This window comes from Canis lupus, chromosome 26 (genome assembly GCF_011100685.1).
Source record: "Canis lupus familiaris isolate Mischka breed German Shepherd chromosome 26, alternate assembly UU_Cfam_GSD_1.0, whole genome shotgun sequence".
NCBI classification, from domain to species: Eukaryota; Metazoa; Chordata; class Mammalia; order Carnivora; family Canidae; genus Canis; species Canis lupus.
In genome coordinates, this window is record NC_049247.1 from 30425468 (window position 1) to 30449372 (window position 23905).

Genomic DNA, 23905 nt, shown 5'->3' on the forward strand with positions numbered 1-23905 from the left:
CAGGACTGCCTTCTCTCAACCGTTCTATATCTTAAGGGTTGTTTTATGTTGAGTTCAGAGTTGCATTTAGCAGGAGGAGCTGGGAAGAATACATCTACTCTATCTTCCCAAGTGTGAGCTCTCTGGGGAGGTCTTTAAGTGAGAGTTCCCGGCAGAGATCCCCTTTTTCTCCTCTGGAACACAAGAAGGCAGCACTCTGCCTGCTGCTAGGACAAGGAGTTCATGGTTTATTGGGGGCATGTCAGCAACCAGTTAATGATGCCACACTGATGGGACTCGGCATTACGGGGTCTCTAAGAAACAGGTGAGCGAATGTGACAAACATGAGGTTGTGTGACAGCCTTTTCCCTCAGTCATTCGCTATGGCTGACTGTGGGTTCTAAGTTAGCAATGAGGGCTGCATACCTGCCTTCTCCAGGACCTGTGGGCCCCCTCTGCTCACAGGAGAAAACCCCCTGCTCTCTGGCAGGTTTCCCATCTACTTCCCTGACTGCCCCTCCATAATCTTCTCATCATCCCTGCTCTTCTGAGCTGACCACAACTGTTCCCATGTCAGGCACACCATTAAGTCTTGACAAATCCTCCACATTTCTATCTCCAGGTTTGACCACTCCCGAATTTGACTTTTAATGTCGAACTGACATTTCCCATTGGAATATTTATCATGTTCTACATGGAACCTTCCCTTTTCTTTTTCATTCCCAAAATCATTTGTCCTCTTGGTTAGTGGCCTAGCCATCCACCCAGTGCTCAAACTGGAGCCTGAGCGTCTCCCATGATCTATCCCTTTTCATTCTCTAACATCTGATCCATCAGCAATTCTGGTCAGTTTATCTCCAAACTACACCAGAATCTGCCCATCATTCTCCTTCCCCACAGCCTCTACCCTAGGACAAGCCACCTTCACCCCCACCCCCTGGACAGCCCAATGGCCCTCTCCACCCTTGTCTCTTCACAATCCCTCCTCATGCCATCCCCCTTTCTCAGAATTGGGAAGGCCCCTCCTGGCCTAAGAGCTCCGTCTTTCCTCACCCAGCAGCTGCTTCCTTTAGACTTTGGTCTAACCAACATTTCAGATGGGCCTTCTCCAGTCTTTTCAGATTAGTCCTGCCAGAGCCTTCTCCTTGAGCAATGCTGAGCTCAACCTTCTCGATTTCATTATCACACTTGGCACAATAGGCAATTACTTTATTGATTAGTTTAATGGTTAAGAGTGGTCTCTCCTGTTAGGCTGTGAACATCACCGTCCAGAGGGGAACTTCTCTCATCTTTTATCACCACTGGATCCCCAGGGTTTGGTATATGGTAGGTGCTTAATAAATAGTAGCTGGATAAATGAATGGTGTGAGGGAAGGAACATTGACCTGCAGGGAGAAGTTGGTTGAAAGGTGAGGCTGCCCCTCTGTGGCCACATCAGAGAACTGCAGCTTCACCAGGAAGCCCGAGACAAAGAACCCCTGGAGTCCCCCACCCCACCTCCGACCCCAGCCCGGGTCCCCCATTCCTACTCAGTTCTTTCCAGAACAGAATTCAGAGGTCCATCAGGTCTCAAGGACCCCCTTGACCTCTCCCATGCAAAATATGTTCCTTTCTCCAGAAGGAAGGTAGGGAGTACCCCACCAGAGTGGCTTCCTTCCCCAGAGAAGCTGAGCAAAGAGCAGGCCAGCTTTCCCTGCCTGGGAGGAACTACAATTGGGAACCCCTAGCCTTGGAGGCCTTGTGGGCCATGGAGAAGGGCTGGACCCATCAGGGAGAGCCTCGGCCCCTTGAGGTTAAAGACTACAGCCTTGGGGGAATTGGAGAGGGGTGAGAGATAAAGAGAGAAGGTATTGGAAGAGGTCAGAAGGGCAGGAGCTCCTGTGGCTGGGCCTGGACAACAGCCCTCCCGCCACCCCTCACCATGCATCCCCGTGCAGTCCTCTGCCTCTAACAGTGCCCAGAGATGCCCATGGATGCACATGAGTTTTAAAACTGGCAAACAAAAAAACGAAATATACCTTCTAAAGTGTCTTTTGTCTTTTCAAAGTCCCTGCCCTCCAGGAGGCCTGGAGAGAAGTCTGAGGTTCCTGCACCCTCCTCTGTGTGTCCTTCCTGTTTAACAACATCCTTGGACACATTTTCAGCTCAGCTCAACTGAGCCAACAGACAAAGGGAAGGCTTCTGTCTACACTTGAAATGCAGTGTTAGAGCAGCTTCCTGGGGGGCACAGTCAGTTGAGCATTAACTCTTGGTTTCGACTCAGGTCATGATCTTGAGGTAGTCCTGGGATGGAGCCCTGAATCAGGCTCTGTGCTCAGTGGGCAATCTGCTTCAGATTCTCTCTCCCTCTCCCTCCCACACACTCTCTCTCTCAAATAAATAAATAACATCTTTTAAAAAATAAAAGTAAAGCAGCTTCCTGGTACCAAGGTGGTAAGACCAAGACGGAAGTGAAATTCTAGGCAATGGGATCTGGTGCAGCCCAGGGGGCTGGCCGAGACTCAGTGATCCTCTGCCCTAATCACAGTGCAGTCTTTGCAGGTACCCACTAGGCCTGATTTCCTGGTTTGGCCACCCACTCTCTGCACACCCTGGAAGGAAAGCAGGCAGGAAAAGGCCCCTCTTAGAGGGTTTTCCTTACCTCCCTCTTGAGCGGAGCCACGTAAGCCCAGGAGTTGGTGGCGGGATCGTAACGCTCCACAGCATTCAGATCATTATGGTAGTCGCGGCCCGCCACCGCATAGATGTACCTGCCCACAACACACACACACAGGTCGGCGTGCTCCTGCTGCAGGGACTGGATCTGGAACCAGCGGTTGTGCCTTGGGTCATACCTTTTGAGGGAACATGAGGGCAGTGCATCACTGACAGGCCAGAAAGTCTGCCCAGCAGGCCCACACTTCCTGTTCCACCACTGTACCCTGAACCACACACCCCCCAGCTGCCCTGACACACCAGCACATGCCCACCCACAGCCATAGCAGCAGGCTGCTACATGCCTGAACATGGGTGTGTCCCCAGCACAGAGCCTGGAAGGCATGGCCAAGATCCCCTTGCATTTCTGCCTACAATGCCAGGACCTTCTAGGGATAATCCCATGGGCGAGTTTCTAGCTCACCCATCTGTTCACCCCAGGCTGGGCCATGGCTGTTCCTACAGCCAGCTCCATCTCACCTATCCAGATCCATAGTCCCCATGGCCCTGTCCCCATTCAGGAATGCCCAGTTATGGCCTTCCCTTGGACAGACACAACAGCCTCTCAGCCTCCAGTCACAACCCACTCCTCCCTCACTTCCTGTGCCTCTCCTAAGCTGTCCTGTTGCCAGCTGGAGGAGTGACAGCCATCTCCCACATGAACTGTGGGGGCCATGAGGGAGGGATCCTGTATGATGCCTGGCACTCCCACGGGAGGGAGACACTGGGCTGGCTAGAGCATAAGGCTGGAGGAGCACTATGGACTGAGGGGCTTCCCAGGGGAGCAGCTAGAGACGGCCAGGGAAGCTGACCACCGCTGAGGTTCTACTGAGCTCCTACTGAGCCTGGGCACTGCAAAGCTTGTTCTCCTGACATCAGGGCCACCTTCATGTCCCTTTCCTCGGAGACACAGCTGTCCCTAAGCCCTGCCTTCTTTCTCCATCAATCTTTTAAAAAAGTCATATCATTGGAGCTTCATTCTGAGCTCCTTTGTGTAACCACCCCTCCCACAGCCCCTCTGAAGGGTGTCACATGCTCAACCCCTATGAGATCAACCATCCCAGGAGACCAACTATCAGCCCTTACTTCCTCCTCTTGCATGTCAGACCCATGCTGCAAAGGCCTCCCAGCCATTTCCAGCTGGCTGCTCACCAGCCCTGACCAGAACCCCCAGCTCCCTCTGCTCACTCAATCCCACACTCATCAGCAAGCCTCCAGTCATACCAAAGTCTCCACTTAGTCTAGCAGCTGAGGTCCTTCACAGGCCAGTCCATGCCTACCTTGCCAGCACTCAGCCCTGCCCCACTCCATGCCCCAGGCCTGGCACTCTGTGGGACAGCAGGCAGGTATGTTATTTGGGTGAACAGAGGATTACAGAGCCTTGAAGAACCAGGATCCTATGAGCCTGAGCCCCAAAGTCCATTCTTTCCTGGATATGCATCCGGCCTTTCCCTCTAGACATCCACTCAGGTACCAGCATCTGAGTGCCTGCTTCTGAAGCCGCCTGGCTCAACAGCTCATGCATAATTACAGCTGCTTTCAGGTAAGTGGCTCTTATTTCTCCATAGAAAGACCAACTCCAAGGGGATAAGCTGAACTTCAACTGGCTAATTAGAGAATGAACAGAGTTTTCTTTGGTCAGTGCCATATACAAGTTGGTGAAGAGATGGGTTTCATCCTTTGTCTCAAAGCACAAGTTAGATGTGCTCTGCAGCTGCTCTTTCCTGCCTGGACCTTTGGGCCAGCTCTTCGCTGCCAGCCAGGAATGACAGGAAACAGGATGCCTCAGGGGGTGAGGCTAACAGGAGAGAAAGAACATTTCTTTCACAAAGACCTAGCTCTGAGAGTTGGTCTGCCCCTGTACAGCTGGGTGCATGCAGGCGTTGGCTTTCCTCTCTCTGGCATTCATTTAATTTCCACACCTGGCCAATGGGGGGATGCCACCTGCCTATGAAAGTTATCATGAGGCCTCAGAAAGGACAACACACATGGAAAGGGTTCTTGTTAAACCAGAAGGGAGTTTGTAAAGGACTGGTTCTGGTCTATATTCCTAGACCTCACTGTAGCTCAGGGCAGATCATGCACTGTCTGCTCAATTAATTAAACAAAGATTAACAACAGTGAATCATTCAGTTACTCTGCAAATATTCACTGGCCACCCAGTGTGCATCAGGCACGGTGCTTAGTGCTGGGAATCCCAAGGGAAACTCCAGACAAGGACTCTTCTTTCTACTGTAGAGGTATAGAGAGGGTGCTACCCAGAAGTCGTGCTCTACTGGATAGCAGGGGCTGGGAGGGCACAGGTCTCTCACGAAGACCAGGAAGGGCCTCCTGAGAAGGTGGCACTTAAAAACTCAATGTCCAGGGGTGCAGCCAGTTGACAGTCTAGCTAGAGGTAGGCAACCCAGGCCAATCCAGGGGCTCAGCATTCACAGAGGTCCTGCCAACTGATGGGGCTGGCCGTTTCCCATTGCCTTTCCTGTACATGACACTCATTCATGTACATGTGTCCGCCCTCCCTCCTCCACCTCGTTTCTGATCTAGTGCAAGTCAGCATCATCCTCCAGAGTGAGACAAGCCCCACCAGATGCTTCCGCTTGCTTCCTTCTGGTCTTCTGCCCTGACAGCTTCCTCAGATGTGTTCATTTGAATTTGTGGTTTCAGATTTAACACACTCTTGCGCACGCATGTGCACGCGCACGCACACACACTACACATTCACCATACATCAATAATTTAGACACAACAGTTGTGCTCACTTCGTATCTCCCCATTGTCCTGTATTCCACATTTCTTTCCTTATTGATTTTCTGCTTTATTAGAATAAATCCTCAAGTAATGTTTTGTCTAATAAAAACTAGCTATAAAATTAACAAGGCAGGAAACAACAAATGTTGGAGAGGATGCGGAGAAAAGGGAACCCTCATACACTGTTGGTGGGAATGTGAACTGGTGCAGCCACTCTGGAAAACTGTGTGGAGGTTCCTCAAACAGTTAAAAATATACCTGCCCTACGACCCAGCAATTGCACTGTTGGGGATTTACCTCAAAGATACAAATGCAATGAAACGCCGGGACACCTGCACCCCGATGTTTATAGCAGCAATGGCCACGATAGCCAAACTGTGGAAGGAGCCTCGGTGTCCAACGAAAGATGAATGGATAAAGAAGATGTGGTTTATGTATACAATGGAATATTACTCAGCTATTAGAAATGACAAATACCCACCATTTGCTTCAACGTGGATGGAACTGGAGGGTATTATGCTGAGTGAAGTAAGTCAGTCGGAGAAGGACAAACATTATATGTTCTCATTCATTTGGTGAATATAAATAATAGTGAAAGGGAATATAAGGGAAGGGAGAAGAAATGTGTGGGAAATATCAGAAAGGGAGACAGAACGTAAAGACTGCTAACTCTGGGAAACGAACTAGGGGTGGTAGAAAGGGAGGAGGGCGGGGGGGTGGGAGTGAATGGGTGACGGGCACTGGGGGTTATTCTGTATGTTAGTAAATTGAACACCAATAAAAAATAAATTTAAAAAAATGAAAAAAAATAAAATAAAATAGAGGTGGAAATGGTAAAAAAAAAAAAAAAAAAAAAAAAAAAAACCTAGCTATATAAGGATATAAACAATTTCAGTCCCTTTAAGGTAGATTTTGAATAGCCCTACTACAAACTCAGATGGGCCAGCTAGAGTTGATACAAAATGCTCTGGGGTCTTTGTAAAATTGGACAGACCACCTTTTGTCTGTTTCCACAACTTAAGCATTCCCATGACTCTTGGTGAAGTCCATTACAATCAAAGGAATTTTTAAAATGTATTTTAAAATACAAACAGCCATGGAAATGCTTAACAGAGAAAGCAAGTTGCTATCCTAAGTAGAGTCCAACAGGCCACAGGTGAAGCAGACAGTCGGTACAGGTCCCCCCTATCTGAACATAGGGTGTTCCTTGGAAACCTTTCACAAGCTGAAACGGCACGAAACAAAGCAAATACAATTCACATGGGAAAAAATGTGAGATTCCTAGACCCCAAAAATAACCAGTCAGGCTTTTCTGATACCTTAGGTCACACCTTGCTAATGGATGCATGAAATACATGGAGATAAAGTACAGACGCTCATAGAGTTCAGAGCTCTGGCGGCTTGATGCTGAGATGAGTGTAGTTCCGGGGAAGGTGCTGGGCAGCGCCACCACACTCAGTCAGGGGGCATGCTGCCTCTGTAAAGGCTAACTGCAAAACCAATGCTGAACACTACCTTTACTTTCAATCTTTTTGTAAAAGTAAAAACAGGCACTAATGTAGGTCTTCCACGAAAGTGGAGTAACATGGACTTTGAAGAGCCGGGGGTGGGAAGGGGGGAGTACAAATACAATTTGCTCCAAGACAGCTAACTTCTGTGCACTTCCTGCTGTACCAATGCTCTGATATAACTTGAGAAGTCTCCAACACCTCAACATGCAAACCCTAACTGCAACTTTTATCTTCTGGTATTCTGAGGGTCCGAAGATCCTAAAGCTCATAAACTAAGAAAGGGAAGAAGGGAGAGAACCAAACTCAGACCATTCAAATTAAGATCCATCTGGCAGTTTTTAAAGTCTATGAAGAGATTAATGGAACTCTCACCCTGGAGAAAGGACAGACCCCAGGGTCTTCCCCACCACGCAGGCAGACACTGCCCCCCAACCCCTCCATAGTACCTCCCCCTGCCAGGCAGGTCTCACCAACCCTACCTGCCACAATGACCCGACCTTGTCACTGGAGTCTGAGGCTGTTGGTTATCAAATATTGGTGCTGACACTAGAATTTTTCAGAGTCTGGCTTGGGATTCACAGCACATGTTCACCAATGGGAAATTCAGACCAGTCTTGAAGCAAAACTGACGTCAAGGAAGTAGAAGGGCAGACCCCGGGCAGGGAGCGGCCCTCGCAGTCGCCCTTGGGGAAGGCCCTGTGGGAAAGCCTCACAGCCTCCCTGTGCGTGCACGCCACCCCACTATATGCCAAGGGCTGGTCAACACAACACCCTGGAGGTCTATTTTGCAGGTCTGTGGGTTGCTCTCAGCAGGGAGCTCAGGCCTTGGGCCTCCAACAGGGATATAGACCCCTACAAAAGAAGCTTTGAGGCTTTTTAAGGGAAGGTTGAAGCTAGTGCTGCCACACCTACTGTGGAAGGTATTTGGTTAGGAAGAAAATGAAGATATTGTTTCCTCCTTTCTGAACTCAGCCTGTCTTGTGTTTAACTGCAAAGGAGCTGCCAAGCTTTGGGTCTCTTCAGTTTAACAGAGGTGACCACCTCTTGGGGCCCAGAGGGCAGAAGCGGCTACGGCCCTCTCCTCATGGTCACTGGTCACTAGGTCACTACGCTCACTTCTGAGAGGCAGAGGCAGAGGCAGGCCAGACTCCACCCCCACCCCCAAAGACGGAAACGTGAACGTGGGTCAGTACCTAACTCACAGCCATAGAAGCAGCTGGCAAAATCTCTCTTTGCGGTGCCAGCTTTCTTTCAGCTTGCAGATTTGCCACATGCGCCAAATCCCATGAAATCAAACCAAATACAGTAGCAGGGCCCCGGACACCTAATGGTAGCGGAGGCTGTGGAGACCTGCCCTGATTACTTTGTTCTGCCCCCCAAAATGGATTTCTGGGATCACAGCTCCATAGACTGACAGAGCTAGAAGCAGCCTACAGACCAGGACAGTCCACAAAATCCCCTCTCTTGGGTTCCTGGACTCAATTCCGATGTATGTGTTGGGGCAGGGGGCATGACATTTTCTCCACACTGATAAGCAATTCTCGGGACACCGACTAAGTGTTCTACAAGTCGACTCAATTCCAACACTATCTACCTGGAGGTAGCATCAGACCCCACAGGTTGAGGGCTCAGTCCACAAGATGGTACCGCCCCATCCTGCCTGTCTCCGCTTCAGACGCTAGTAATAAGCCCAGGCTATTATCTATGCTTCTGACCTACCAGTTAATAACATGAGGTTCCAATGACCCCCTCCAGCTCAAAATGCCAATTACAAGCACCAAGCTGTGCCTTTGACTGACTAGCTATAAATCAGAGGTTTCTAAGATCCCCCTTTCTTTGGGTTTCATTAATCTGCTAGAGTAGCTCACAGAACTCAGAGAAACATTACACTTACTAGATTAACTGTTTATTGTAAAAAGATATAAATCAGGAATACTCAGGAAGAGATGCACAGAGCAAGGTCTGGGGAAAGGGCAGGGAGATTCCAAGCTCTCTCCAGGCCCGTGCATCACTCTCCCAGCACCTCTAACTAGGTGGTCACCAACCCTGAAACTCTCCCAACCCTCTCCTTTTGGGTTTTGATGAAAACTTCACTACATAGGCACTGATTGATTAAATCACTGGCCCTTCTCTGAATGGCAGGGTTGGTTCTCCCGGTGACCATCCCCCACTCACACTCAGGGGCTTCCAAAGCCACCTCATTAACATAACAAAAGACAAAATTAGTGTTCTCCTTTTATGAAATTCCAAGGGGGGTTTTGGAAGCTATGAACCAGGACCTATAAAGACCTAACATACAGAAAAGCACATAGAGTACATCACAGTAAGCCCCACCTTCTTGGAAAACTGCCTGCTCAGAGGACCTTGGGGGACCCCATGCCTGGCAACACCCCTGACACCAGGGCAGGCAGGGGTAGTGAAATCTGGTTCAGTGATGCCTGTTGGTTTTTTGGGCTCCCTGGACAGAGGACCATATACTACAAAATAGGGAGGGAGGACAGGAAGCCATCCTCACCAGGGGCTTGTGGTTAAGAGAGCTGATGGGCAAATGGAGCCCGGGATGAGACATATCAAAGCTGGAGAGGGCAAGATGGAAGGAGCAGCTGCCTGCCCAGTGCTCCTGGCAACTAGGTCCCCTCCTTCTGAGGCGGAGCCCTGTGCCCAGCCACTCCAAGGCACAGTCACTCACAACCTATCTCCTCACCCACGGACAGCAGGGGTGACCTATGGTAAGTGGGTTTGAGAAGAGGAAAAGAGTGAAAGCAAGCATGCACAGTCTCCTCTTCCTTGCCTCATCACAGCCTGCACTCTCCAAATTAACCTCGACTTTAACCCCAACAAGCCACAAGATTAATTTAAAAGGCTAGTGCCTCAGCCCTCGCAGAGCCCACTCCACAAGCAGCCTCCTGAGCCCATGGCTCCCGCACCACAGGGTCACCCACAGCCCAAGTCTCAGCCAAGCACTCCCGCCTACCTCCAGCACCGGGACTCGGCACGGAAGCCCTGCACATTGTTGTCCCCTCCAATCAGGTACACAAAGTTGTTGAGCACCGCGATGCCCTGGTTGGACATGCGGGGGGCCAGGGAGGCGGTGAAGTGCTTCCACTCTCCCAGCAGGGGGTTCAGGTACTTGGCTTGGTCACTGAGGACAGTGGATGGCGTGGAGTGAATGCCCCCAAAGCCCACGACGCACTGGAAGTCCGACCGCAGCTCCGTCTGAGGGCCCTGCAGGCTGGGCTGCAGGCTCTCGTTGCGGTGGTACATGAGGGCATTGGCCACCGTGTCCCTCAGCGGGCTGGGGTCCAGCTTATCGTGCAGCCGCTGGAGGACCTCAGCTTCCATCAGGGGAAAACGTACTGTCTCAAGGAGCTTGGGGGGCTCGTGCAGTGAGATCTGGTCAGCCTGTACCTGCTCCAGGGTGTAATGGTAGAGCAGGGCACCCTCATATACCTCGGTCTCACAGGAGACCTCCAGGCGGTTACTGCTGAGGAGGGAGTAGACCTTCTCCAGGGGAAGCTGGCGGTACTTGTCAGTCCGTGAGAAGGCCACAAAGTTTTTGAGGATGTAGGTGTCCAGCTGCTCAGTCAGACGGCTCAAGTCAAATAGCTCCGCCAGCCGGTAAACATCAAGGATGTTCTCTTCATCCACCCAGGACATGAGGAAATCACAGCAGAAATGAATGATTTCCGGGATCTGTGAAGAGAACAAGCCCCGCTCAAGCCCAGGCTGGGAAGAATGTGTCTGGGTGAGGGAGCCTGAGGCTAACAGCAGACACACAGCTGTTGGCTACAGCAGGCCCCCCTCCACCACCCCTGTCCTTCCCTGGCACGGCTGCTTTCCCCCAACTGAAGAGGTGACTGGGGCTCACTGCAGACTGACTGGGTTTAAAACCAGGCTTCGAAGCGACCTGTGAGTCGCTTTTTTTAACTGCTCTGAGCCTCAGTTTCCTCCTCTGTAAGTGGAGAGGAATAAATTTGAAGATGAGACTGCACCCCAAAGTATCTGGCATGGAGTGGACCCTTTCAGATCAAAAGAAGTGAATCTTCAGAGAATCAGGAAGCAGCACAGTGGCCACATCAGCCACCCTGGTTTGGATGGCACCTGAGACCTGTGCCTGCCCCTCTGCAGGCTCTCTACAAGATATCCAGCTCTCTTCTCCTGCCACAACCCCCACAATTGCAGATTGAGCCAAAGCTGCAGGCCCAGGGATCCCACCCCAGGAGAAGGATCCTGAACCACCCACGAGCTAAGAACTGCCAGCAGGGTGTTTCAGATGCTCGCCCAGCACTCTTCCTGGCAACATCAGACAGTTCTTGAAAGGCTGGAAGCCATCCTGCCTGGGGAAAGGCCTGCATGACTCTGGCTAGCACAGGGGTTCCAGGTGACATTTGCCTTCTTCCAATTGTGCAGAAAAACCAGTGAGTTGGAAGAAGGGCAAGACAGAAGGGTGCCGAGGCGGGAGATGAGAAGTGAGCCCCGGGCTTAGAGGTTATCCCATGATTAGACAATCAGAGCATGGCAGGGTGAAGGAGGCAGAGAGGAGGGCTCTAGGGAAAGCTGCCCAGGCATTGCTAAGTTCTTTAGGAAAACAGGATTTTGAAAATGCACTAAAAATGAGAATGCCTCACTCATTACCAACAAATTAATCAGAACACACAGAGAATTCTGCTGGTGTGAGGCTTGTTAATAAACATTTAAAATCTCTTTATCTTTATTTTTTTCTCATTCCAAAGATACTCTATGCTTGCCAGGTCATAAGCTAGGAAGGACTGAATGGAAACCTGTAAAGTGCCAGGCATGCGTCTGTCTGCCCCACATGGAACGTCCCCATAGTGCTGTTAGGTCCTGAAAGTCTTGACTACCCATTTCTTCCTCGATAGGCACTTCTGCTTTGCCTCTTCTTCCTAAAATACTTCTGATCTGTCATGGGCCAGGACACTGAGGGCCAGGTTCTGGGTAGAAAGTGACAGCAAACAGTCCTCAGTGGGCATGACAAGCAGCTCCTGAAGAACTGCTTCGTGTCACTCTCTTCTTCCCATCCTCATTGTCACAGCAGTGGGCCCTCTGCTGGGGAAGCTCACAAGGAATCACCCCAGGCCTGCCCAGTGCAGGAACCCCATTAAAGGCTCAGAGAAATGAACCCTTGCTGGGGGTTACCCAGTGGTGACAGTCTTGCTGGGATTCAGATCCAGGTCCTGGGGACACCACAAACAGTCTACTGATCCTAAGCTAGTTCAAAGCACAGCACGTGGGGAGCATGTAATCAATGGCTACACAAACGTGACCATGATAGGGCCTATGGACTTGCAACTGGTAAGGAGGGGCTCCTTCATCCCATGCTATCCACACAATAGCCTCAGAAATATTAGCTAAAGTGCTCAGAAGCACTGTCTCAACTCCATCTACTCATTGCATATGGTGAGCCAACCCAACAAGCACAGGCCAAGGGCCTCCCACCTGCCCATTTGAGAGCGACAGTGCAGGGAACTGCTGGGGCTCTCCCATATAGTGTGGGACCTCCAGACACCCTTGAACAGGTTGGTTTTCCTGACATATTTTTTCTGGCCCCAAATGTGTTCTGACCTGAAAAAAGGTCAGGATAATGAATTCGGCATAGCATTTCATTTCCACTTTCAACAAATGTAAAATGAGAAGTCTCTCTAGTCAGGTGAGGCTATCTGACAACAGCTACTGAAAGCAAAAGGCACGTGCAGGCCCAGCCCTCATGTGGCTGCACCAGCACCACTGAGGTAATACAGCCTTCTAAAACGTAGGTCACACTGCCAAAGCCTCAGAAGACTTCCTGAGTTCTATAGAAGAACAAGCATCCAACATTCAATGACAAAAAAGAAAGTAGTTTCAAAGAGATGGATGAAGTCAAGTTGGGTGGATGAGCAGAAAGGACTTGGGAACTGTGGGAGAAGTTCAGCTTCATTAGACACTGGGGCATGCAGGACATCACACACCTGCCTCGGGGTCAGCCCACATGTTTATGTGCAGGATCTTCTCAGGGGCGGGGACACCCAGGCAGAAGGAAAGGAACCAGCAGAAGAGCAGAAAGCAAAAGCAGAGGAGCCTGCCTGGAGGCATTTGGAGCAGCTATGCTTCAGTGCCCAGGGTTGGCTAAGCCATGCACCACCCAAGAGCCTCTGCCACCTGCAATCTCCTTTGCCACCTGGTATCCTTGCCTGCTGATCCCCCTCATGCCACTACCTGGCAGACACCTGGGGATCACCTCCTGGGTTTGGGTTTGCCTTGCTCCAGCGAGGGCAGCCTCACCTGCAGCTGGCAGGCGGCAACCAGCGTCTCCTGGACATTGCTCAGGCTGAGCTCCAACTCGGAGGTATAAATGAAATGCAGGATTTGGCACATGGCATTATAGGACACACCGTGGATCAGGACCTCTTCCTGCTCCATCTCCTTCAGTCCCCCAGCAAACATTCCTCTGCAAAGTAAAAACACAAAACAGCATTGTTCTATCAATCTAAATCAATCATAAGGGCACCTGGATGTCTCAGTCTGTTAAACATTCAACTCTTGATCTCAGCTCAGGTCTTGATCTCAGGGTCATGGGTTTAAGCCCCATGTCGGGCAAATCTGTATCAATTAGGACACCAAAGTGAGAGGGAGCTGGGGGCAGGCTGACCCAGCAGTGATGTGCAACAGAACACTGGTGTGTGTTCTGAGAACTGAGTCTTGCCACGGAAGGTGCCCACAAGCTCCTGACCAAGTTTGGACAGCTATCCTAGAAATCACCATCTGTGTTTCATGTGTTGCAGGGTGTTGCACGTGAGCCTCTTGGAGTCAAGGACATCTGGCTTGTTCTCTGGTACATCCATCTATATGCTTCCTGGATCACAGCAGCAGCCCAGAGCATGTCAGGAATGAATAAATGGATGAATGAATAAATGAATGAAAGGAAAACATGTAACACAAGTCACTCCACTCCAAATATATTAACTGAGCTCCTAACTAAACGCCAAGTACCATTCAGAGTCAGAGGAGTAACAGTCAAGGGACGCCTGGGTGGCTCAGTGGTTGAGCGTCTGCCTTCAGCTCAGGGCCTGATCCCGGTGTCCCGGGATCACGTCCCGCATCAGGCTCCCTGCATGGAGCCTGCTTCTCCCTCTGCCTGTGTCTCTGCCTCTCTCTGTCACTCTTATGAATAAATAAATAAAATCTTAAAAAAAAGGAGTAACAGTCAAGTAAAGTGGTAAGATTCCTACTTATGTAGAGTGTGATGCTAGGAAGGAGGACAAGAACAAGGTACTTCTGAGTGAGGAAATGCTAGGAAAAAGCACAACAGGGCATCTAACCTAGGAGCACCCGGCTAGGAGAGGGGAGCAGCTGGAGAGTGATGAGGAGCAGGGACAGGCCGAGATGGAGGTGGGTGGCACCTCACCAGCCAGAGGAAGGCATTCCAGGTGGAGGAGACAGGAGCCCAAGTTCTGGGGCAGGGATGAGTTCAGTACCCAAGGCAGCCAGGCCAGTGCAAAGAGGAAGTGAGCAGGTGAGACAGGGCCACGTCTCTGCTTTCCCCAGGTCAAGACTGAGTCAGGATTGAAATCCAAGCATATTATGAAGCGCTGTTGGGGAATTTTACACAGGAGGCTGGTGTGAGCAGACTTTTCAGGCAAGAGGGTTCCTGCAGACCTGGGGAGGGCCTGGTGGCAGAAAGAACATGCTGAAGGACTGAATCTGGGAGAACACTGGAGGAACCAGGGCCCTTGGCTGGGTTAGCTGAGCTGACAGGGACTTGGGAGGAACAGGGTCAGAGAGTGAGGTCAGAGTCACCATCAGTGAGATACCTTGAGGCATCCCAGGTGAGCCAGTTAATAAGTTGTTCAGAGGGAAGAGGCTGGTTGTCAGGGGAGGCAGCAGGGCTGAAATATGACAGCCATGCATAGAGGACAACGTAGCTGTTTTTACATTTTATTTTTCCCTCCTCTGCTCTGCTCCAGGCCATCAGTTCAGTCCATGTACCTTATATTCTACATCACATCATAACAATGCATCTTGGAAATGGCTCCTTACTGGTACATGTAGGGCTGCCCCTCTTCTTGTAAAAACTATCATGGTTGATATAACCCGCTGCTATAATACACCTGGGTTTTGTTTTGTTTTTTTTTTTTTCCTTAGAGATGAAGAGGGAGACTCCTAAGCAGGCTCCCTGCTCAGCACAAAGCTTGACGTGGGGCTTGATCTCACAACCGAGATCATGACCTGAGCCAAAATCAAGAGTCGGACACTCAACTGACCAAGGCACTCAGGCACCCCCACCTGGATTACTTCTAATCTCCCATTATTGCACCTGATAGAGGGCCTTACCACCATGACATTTTGCTTACGTGCCTGTCAGGATCATTCCTATGAAAACAACCGTTAGGACACAGGGTTTATATACATCTATACTTTGATAGTACTGCCTACATACTATCAATCTAAGGAGGAACCTTATAATGAATGAGAAGGTAATCTTATCAAATGTTTAAGTGTCATTTCTTCTTTTTTAGTAAGTTCTACACCCAATGTGGTCATGAATTCAATAACCCCAAGATCAAGAGTCCCATGCTCTTCCAACTGAGCCAACCAGGTGCCCTTTAAAGTGCCATTTCTATATTCTTTTTCGAACAGTCCAGATTCTTGGTCCATTTTCTCTTAGACTCTCTCTTGTCACTTTGAAGAAATCTGCCCTTTTGTGGATGAGTTGAAATTTTCTTCCTACCTCAGATCTTTTGATTTTACAATGCTTTCTGCCATGTACAATTTTGTCTGTTTTGAATACAAATTTCTCATTTTCATGCCTGCGAGTTTTATGACAAACTTAGACATTTTCCCCCCCTCTGAGGTAACATTAAAAAATATTTCTCTCAGTGGCTCAGTCAGTTGAGCACTGGACTCTTGGTTTTGGCTCAGGTCATGATCTTGGGGTTGTGAGATGGAGCTCCAGGTCAGAGTCTAGTATGAAGCGTGCTTAGGATTCTCTCTCCCCTTTTCCCTCTCTATGCCCTTCCCCCCAGCCTGCTCACATGCGTGTGTGCATGCTCTCTCAAATAAATACATAAATCTTTTTTTAAGATTTATTTACTTATTTATTTATGATAGACGTAGAGAGAGAGAGGCAGAGACACAAGAGGAGGGAGAAGCTGGCTCCATGCCAGGAGCCGATGTGGGACTCAATCTCGGGATTCCAGGATCGCGCCCTGGGCCAAAGGCAGGCGCTAAACTGCTGAGCCACCCAGGGATCCCCAATAAATACATAAATCTTAAAAAAAGATTTCCCCACGCTTTCCTCTATATATTTTTGGTTTACTTTTCACAATTAAAATTGCTAATGCAGGGTGCCTGGCTGGCTCAGTTGGTAGAACACAGGACTCAATCTCAGAGTCCTGAGTTCAAGCCCCACATTGGGCGTGGAGCCTACTTAAAAAAAAAAAAAAAAAAAAAAAAAAAAGAATGTTAATCCACTTGAGGTGTAACTCTCTTCAGTCATCCTGAATCCAGGTTCATATGACACCAGTTGCCTCCATCATGCTGCTTAATTAAGTTTGACCCCCACAAGATCAAAGTCTTACATGTGAGGTGCACTGGTGGGGAACTCCGTGCCCTGGCCCCCAAGACTGGCTCTCTGGGTCTGTCTCCAAAAAAGGTTAGTGATGACACTACCAAGGCAACCAGTGATTGGAAGGGTCTTAGGATTATAGTGAAACTGACCATTCAGAACAGAAAGGCCCTGGGGTACCTGAGTAGCTCAGTTGGTTAAGCGTCCAGGTCTTGATCTCAGGGTTGTGAGTTTGAGCTCCACGCTGAGCATGGAGCCTACTCAAAATTTATTTTTATTTATTTTTTTTTTTAATTTTTTATTTATTTATGATAGTCACAGAGAGAGAGAGAGAGGCAGAGACACAGGCAGAGGGAGAAGCAGGCTCCATGCACCGGGAGCCTGACGTGGGACTCGATCCCGGGTCTCCAGGATCGCGCCCTGGGCCAAAGGCAGGCGCTAAACCACTGCGCCACCCAGGGATCCCCCTACTCAAAATTTAAAACAAGTAAACATAGAACAGACAGGCCCAGACTGAAGTGGTACCTTTTGCCTCTGTCTTGATTACCAAACCCCTGGAGGAACCACCCAGAGACAGAAAGGAGAAAAACATTAAGCACAGTGGAACTATCACTTTTGATGAGAGTATCAACATTGCCTGGCAGATTAGATAGGGTTCTTTAGCCAGAGAACTCACTCTCTGGAACCATTAAAGAGATCCTGGGAATTGTCCAGTCTGTGGCTTGCAATGCTGATGGCTACCACCCTCATGACATCATGGATGTCAACAGCGGTATAGTGTAATATCCAGCTAGTTAAGAACTACATAGGAAAACGCTTCAATAAAGGATCATTTGACAAAAAACAAAACAAAACAAAACAAAAAAAACCCAAAAATTTGTTCCACCTGAAATTTGTTTTGGACAACATGTGAGGCAAGGAGAAATTTTGTGTTTTTCAAGAGAGCCACCCATCAGCACCTTCCCCTACTTGGAATGCCATCTTTATCCCAAAGTTCCTGGCAGGCTAGTGTCTATGTTTAAAACCACTACCTTCCCAATAATCTTCCCACATCTCAGGCACCAGGAGCAATTTGGATTACTATAGCTCCATAACACATATTACCATAGGATAGGGCCAGTCTCCCTTCACTACCTTCTCAGCAATTTCCTGGCCTTTGCTTGTTTTGGAAAATTTGGACTTTAGAATCAGTTTGTGAAATCCCTCCACCCCCCATAAAGTCTCTTGGTATTTTTATTGGGAATGTATCACACATATAGACTGATGTAGAGAGAACCAGCATCTCTGTGATGGACACAATGGGCTCTTCTATCTCACAAGCCAGCGTCTGGGTCTCTTTAGAGGTCTATTTAGTCCACACACACCCTCTCAGGGCTTTCCTGTGCTCTGTGGTACTTTGACTCATTCTTTGGGGTGTCCATGTAACATGTGGACCTTGACTGGATCCTGAATGGAGAGGGGAGGAAGGAGATAGAAGATATTTTGGGGACAATTAGGAAAATCTGAATATGAACTCAATATCAGATAGAATTGTAGAATGACTATAAATGTTCTTAGATATATTAGAAAAAGTTTTTTTCTTGGAAGTGCAATGAACTATTTCCAGAAAAACTTTTATATCCACAAGTTACTCCTAAGCGAATATACAAAATGCTAACCGAAAAAAAAAAAAAAAATGCTAACCGATGAATCTTAAAAAAAAAAAAAAAAACAACAAAAAAAAGGCTGATCTTTCAGCTTTTCTACAGGATTGACATCTTTCAAAATAAGAGCTAGGGAGAGAAAAGAGAAAAAAAGATCAAAAGAAAAATAAAATATATATCTACTCCTTTTCTTTTTGTTGTTTTTAACCAAAAATGGATGCTTAATTCTTTATCATAGTCTTAACTACTTTTCTGTAACACTGGAATTATGAGCAAATAAAAACTTCAAGGGGAAGAAACTTTTAAAATGATGTCCAGGGGAGTCTGAGTGGTGTAGCCAGTTAAGCATCCAACTCTTGGTTTCAGCTCAGGTAATGATCTCAGGGTCATGAGATCAACCCCCACATTGGGGTCTCTGCTCAGCATGGAGTCAGCTTGAGATTCTCTCTCCCTCTCCCCCTCCTGTTCCTGCATGTGCATGCAATCTCCCTCTAAAATAAAGAAGTAAATCTTAAAAAATAAATAAAATAAAATTATGTCCATACCTCATACCTATTAGGATGGCCACTACCAAAAAAACTAGAAAGTAACATGTGTTGGTGAGAATACAAAGATAATGGAACCCTTGTGCATTGCTGGTGGGAATGTAAAATGGTGGCAGTTACTGTGGAAAACAGTATGGACATTCTTCAATTCTTTTTTTTTTTTTTTTTTTTTAAGATTTTATTTATTTATTCATGAGAGACACAGAGAGAGAGAGAGAGGCAAAGAGACATAGGCAGAGGGAGAAGCAGGCTCCATGCAGGGAACCCGATGTGGAACTCAATCCTGGGATTCCAGGATCATGCCCTGGGCTGAAGACAGGCACTAAATGGCTGAGCCTCCCAGGGATCTCCTCCTCAATTCAACACAGAATTAACATATGACATAGCAATTCCACTTCTGGGTACATACCCAAAATAACTCAAAGCAGGGTCTCAAGAAAATATTTGTACATCCATGTTCACAGCATTATTCACAATAGTCAAGAAGCAGAAATAACCCAAGTCTCCATCCGTAAATATATGGATTAACAAAATGTGGTCTATTCACACAATGGGATATTGTTCAACCTTAAAGAGGAAAGAAACTCTAACACATGCTACAACATGGATGAACCTTGAGGACATTATGCTAAGTGAAATAAACCAGTCACAAAAGGACAAACATATATGATTTCACTTATAAAAGGTTCCTAGTGTAGTCAAATTCTAGAAACAGAAAGTGAAATGGCGGTTACCGGGGCTGGAAGTAGGGGTGTAGGGAGCTGTTTACTGGGTGCAGTTTCAGTTTTGCAAGATGAGAAAGTTCTGGAGCTCTCTTCCACAACAGTATGAATACACTTAACACTACTCAGCTGTACACTTAAAAACAGTTAAGTTGGTAAATCTTTTTTTTTTTTTTAAGATTTTGTATTTATTTATTTATGAGAGACACAGAGAGAGAGAGAGAGGCAGAGGCAGAGGGAGAAGCAGGCTCCATGCAGGGAGCCCCATGTGGGACTTGATCCCAAAACCACAGGATCACACCCTGAGTTGAAGGCAGATGCTCAACTACTGAGCCACCCAGGCGTCCCAAGTTGGTAAATCTTATCATATGTTTAAAATCACAGCAGGCCACCAACAAAGTGGAGGGCATGAACAGCACAGAACATTGCAGAATGAGGGTCATCTCTATTACTAGGATACCATAACCAGATGTCCAGTAGCACCCTCTGATGTGCAGTGGGGAACGTCAGCTTGTTCAGGCCCCCAGTCCCCAATCCAAATCCTGGAGGCCAAGTATGTTTCAAAATTCAAATGGTTTCAACTGGAAAAACACAGCACAGCACCCATGCCATGTACGATATCACACCCCTGCAAGGTCTGGGTCAATACCTCACAACCAAACTCCTTAGTATTTTCAAAGCAAAATATAAAAGACATATACTAAGGAGGATAAAAATAGGGGTACTTGAATGGCTCAGTCGGTTAAGCATCTGCCTTCAGCTCAGGTCATGGCCCTGGAGTCCCAAGATCGAACCCCATATTGAGCTCCCTGCTCAGCAAGGGTCTACTTCTCCCTCTGCCCTCACCCTACTCATGCTCTCTCTCTTAAATAAAATATTTTAAAAAGTAAAGGAAAATAAAGTAAGCCTCACATCAGTTTAGGGCAGGTTTTATAGTTTAATGGATTTGTACCAAAATTTAAAAAACAAAAACTCATGGAAAAAATGGCAATGTGGGAGAACCCAGCTTTCCCCATCCCCCAACAAAATTAATGACTAGAAGCTACTAACAAAAACAGCTCTAGGAGACCCCCTGAATACACTCATGAAGTTTTAGCAACACAGTAAACAAACAAACAAAAAACAAAACAACTTTCAAATTTCAGAGCTTAAGGGTTTCAGAATTATGGACCAGTATTTGCAAAAAAAAAAAAAAAAAAAAAAAACAGTGTATGAATGAAGAGGAACTTAGGAATCCAGTTACTATGGGGTGGGCAGGTGAGGTAGGGAGATGATGTGGGAGGGCAGGGGTAAAGTGGTGCTTTCTTTCTTTCTTTCTTTCTTTCTTTCTTTCTTTCTTTCTTTTTTTTTAAGATTTTTTTATTTATTTGAGAGACAGAGCATGAGTTGGGAGAAGAGGGAGAGGAAGAAGCAGGCTCCACACTGAGTCAGGAGCCCTTTGGGGCTCAATCACAGGACCCTGGGATCATGACCTGAGCCAAGAGCAGACACTTAACTCATGGAGCCACCTAGTTGCCCCTAAAGTGGTGCTTTCAACTTTTTTTCACCTATTGAAAAGGTATTTTAGCTGCAGGAATGGATGCTGAGATCTGTGGAGGGCTACAGGCAAGGTCTCCTTTGAGTGAGTCACATTTTAAGAAAGATTGTTAGGGATCCCTGGGTGGCTCAGCAGTTAAGCACCTGCCTTCTGCCCAGGGAGTGATCCTGGAGTCCTGGGATTGAGACCCATGTCAGGCTCCCTGCATGGAACCTGCTTCTCCCTCTGCCTGTGTCTCTGCCTCTCTCTCTCTCCGTGTCTCTCATAAATTAAAAAAACAAAACAAAACAAAAAACTGTTAAGAAAGATTGTCTAACATGGAATAAAGCCCCTCTGAGCTAAGGTCTGCTGCTCTGCAGTACAATAGGGACAGGGACGGTGGTGCTGTGGAGTGGAGCTCTATACCAAGGTCTCGCTGAAGACTTTACACTGTCATTCACAAACGAGTTTAGTTTTTTTGTGTGTTGCCTATCTGTCCAATGTGGATACCAATGTTATGTAACTCTCTTTAAACCCAGGGCCGCCTGAATGGCTCAATCAGTTAAGCATCTGACTCTTGATTTCAGCTCAGGTCATGTTCTCAGGGTTGTGGGATCAGCACCCATCAGGGTGCTCAGCGCAGTCTGCTTGTCCCTCTCCCTCTGCTCATCCCCTTGCTTGTGCTTTCTCTCTCTCTCTCTTTCAATAAATAAAAAAAAATCTTTTAAAAAAATGTGGAGTCTTCCTTTCTCTACTCTGAAAAAGTTTAAATAGCAATAGAGTCTGTACATAAAACGTACAACTCCACAGGACTTGTATGGGCTTCGTGTTTTTGTGGAGAATATAATTTTCTCTTTTACTTCGAGTCAAGTTCTGTCAACATGTACTTTCTACAAAATCATCAATTTTATCCAAATTTTCAAAATCACAGGCATTAAGCTGAATATAGTTGACTACCTAATAATTCACAGTATGAAAATGGAGGGAGGGATGTAAGACCCAGGGAGGCCCCATCTAGGACTGAACAGAATAGAACCTGATATATGGGGTAGAGAGCCAGGAACCAGCATAAGAGAAGTAGACAGGCAAAGCAGGAGAAGGCCACAGGAGCCCAAAGTATGAAACACACCTATTACCACAAGCCAAACAAACAAGACCCAAGATGAACAGTTTAGTCAATCCCCAAACCTTGCAGAGATTGCATACCAAAGGAGGGTTCCTGCAGGGGGTAGCTCCCATAACAAGAGCGATCCACAGAGCCTTCCAGCTCTTTGCAGTCTAAGGGGTCAGCAGCCTCCTTCAGGGAGGAGCTAGAGGCTGGGAAAAGGTACAGGACAACTAGAAAGAGCTTCCCAGTGGAAGAGGCTGAGCCTGGGAGAGAACAGGGCAGGGCAGGAAAAGCAGAGAAGGAAAAGCAGCACTACTGAGTAACTGCAAAAGCAGATGCAAGGAAGCCTGGCTATGTCTGCCCTAGGCCACCACTCGTCATGCTCTCTATAAAGTCCTTCTGGAGAACAGGAGACACTTATGAAGAAATATTTCACTCAGTAGTTCCTAAAATCAAAAAATGAGAACTGGAGTGCCTGATTGGCTCAGTCAGTGGAGTATGTGACTTTTGATCTCAGGGTCATGAGTTCAAGCCTCACATTGGGAATAGAGATTACTTTAAAAACAAACAGGGGCACCTGGTGGCTCAGTCAGTTAAGTGTCCAACTCTTAGTTTTGGCTCAGGTCATGATCTCGGGGTCATGGGATGGAGCCTCATGTCAGGCTCTGCACTGAGCGTGGAGTTTGCTTCAGATTCACTTTCCCTCTCCCTCTGCTCCTCCCCACCCACCCCACCCACTGCACACTACTTTTCTCTCTCAAATAAATAAATCTTTAAAAATAAATCTTTAAAAATAAAAAACAAAAAACTGAGAACTCTAACCAATACTGGAAGATGAAACAATGAAACAGAATCAGACCTGGAATGAGACCTAGGCCTCATCCCTGAGCCTCCTCTCACTAGGATACAATGAGGGTAGTGGCACCAATTCTTTCTAATGTGCCAATGGCCACAATGTGGTCATGAAAGAGGCCATGAGAAACCCTAAGGGACAAAGAATCCATGGGGGAAGGTCAGAGGCTTAGGCCCTCAAAGTAAGATGTGGGGTGCCTGGGTGGTTTAGTCAGCTGAACGTCTGACTTCAGCAAGTCCTGATCTTGGGCCACCTCAGGCTCCACACTCAGTAGGGAGCCTACTTGTCCCTCTTCCCCCTCCTCCCACTCATGCGCTGGTATGTACACTATCTCTCTCTCTCAAACATGCAATCTTTTAAAAAAGAAAAAAAAGATGGGAAGGTATGGGTCAGAAGGTAGATGGCCAGGGAAGGGGCACAAAAGGCACAACTTGGGATCCCTGGGTGGCTCAGCAGTCTAGCGCCGCCTTCAGCCCAGGGCGTGATCCTGGAAACAGGGGATCGAGTCCCACGTTGGGCTCCCTGCATGGAGCCTGCTTCTCCCCCTGCCTGTGTCTCTGCCTCTCTCTCTCTCTCTCTTTCTCTCTGTCTCTGTCTCTCATGAATAAATAATAAAATAAAATCTTAAAAAAAAAAAAAGGCACAACTTCACATATCACACAGCTGTGTGGACAATGTGTGTATGGGACTGACCACTTGGCCTTGACCTCAGCACCAAGGGCAAGAAGCCTGTTGACCAGGGCTCATGTGGGCTTCTAGCCAGCATTATGAGAACACCACTGGAGGCAAGGGGCACTGAAAGACAAAGGCACAAATTGCCAATATCTTAAAAAGGGCACTGTAAAAAAAAAAAAAAAAAAAGGGGCACTGTATGTGTCTTTGTGTGTGAAGAGAAACCAAATATGGCAAAATACTAACAACTGGTATTCAGGTGTTTGTAATATTATTCTTTCAACTCTTCCACAGATTAGAAAATTTTCAAAATGAAATGCTGGGGAAACCAGAGTATATAGAAAATCTGTTT

At 47.6% G+C, this 23905-nt stretch overlaps 1 protein-coding gene across 1 annotated transcript in view; it reads right to left on the reverse strand.

The window, feature by feature from the left end:
* The window catches only part of KLHL22 (kelch like family member 22), a 39624-nt gene that overhangs the window by 9213 nt on the left and 6506 nt on the right, over nt 1-23905 (reverse strand). Inside the window, exons 3-5 of the mRNA XM_038575937.1 lie at nt 13212-13377; nt 9907-10625; nt 2621-2813 (exon numbers count right to left, since the gene is read on the reverse strand). Coding sequence (XP_038431865.1) covers nt 2621-2813; nt 9907-10625; nt 13212-13377 — 1078 coding nt within the window. The remainder of the gene's footprint in view (nt 1-2620; nt 2814-9906; nt 10626-13211; nt 13378-23905) is intronic.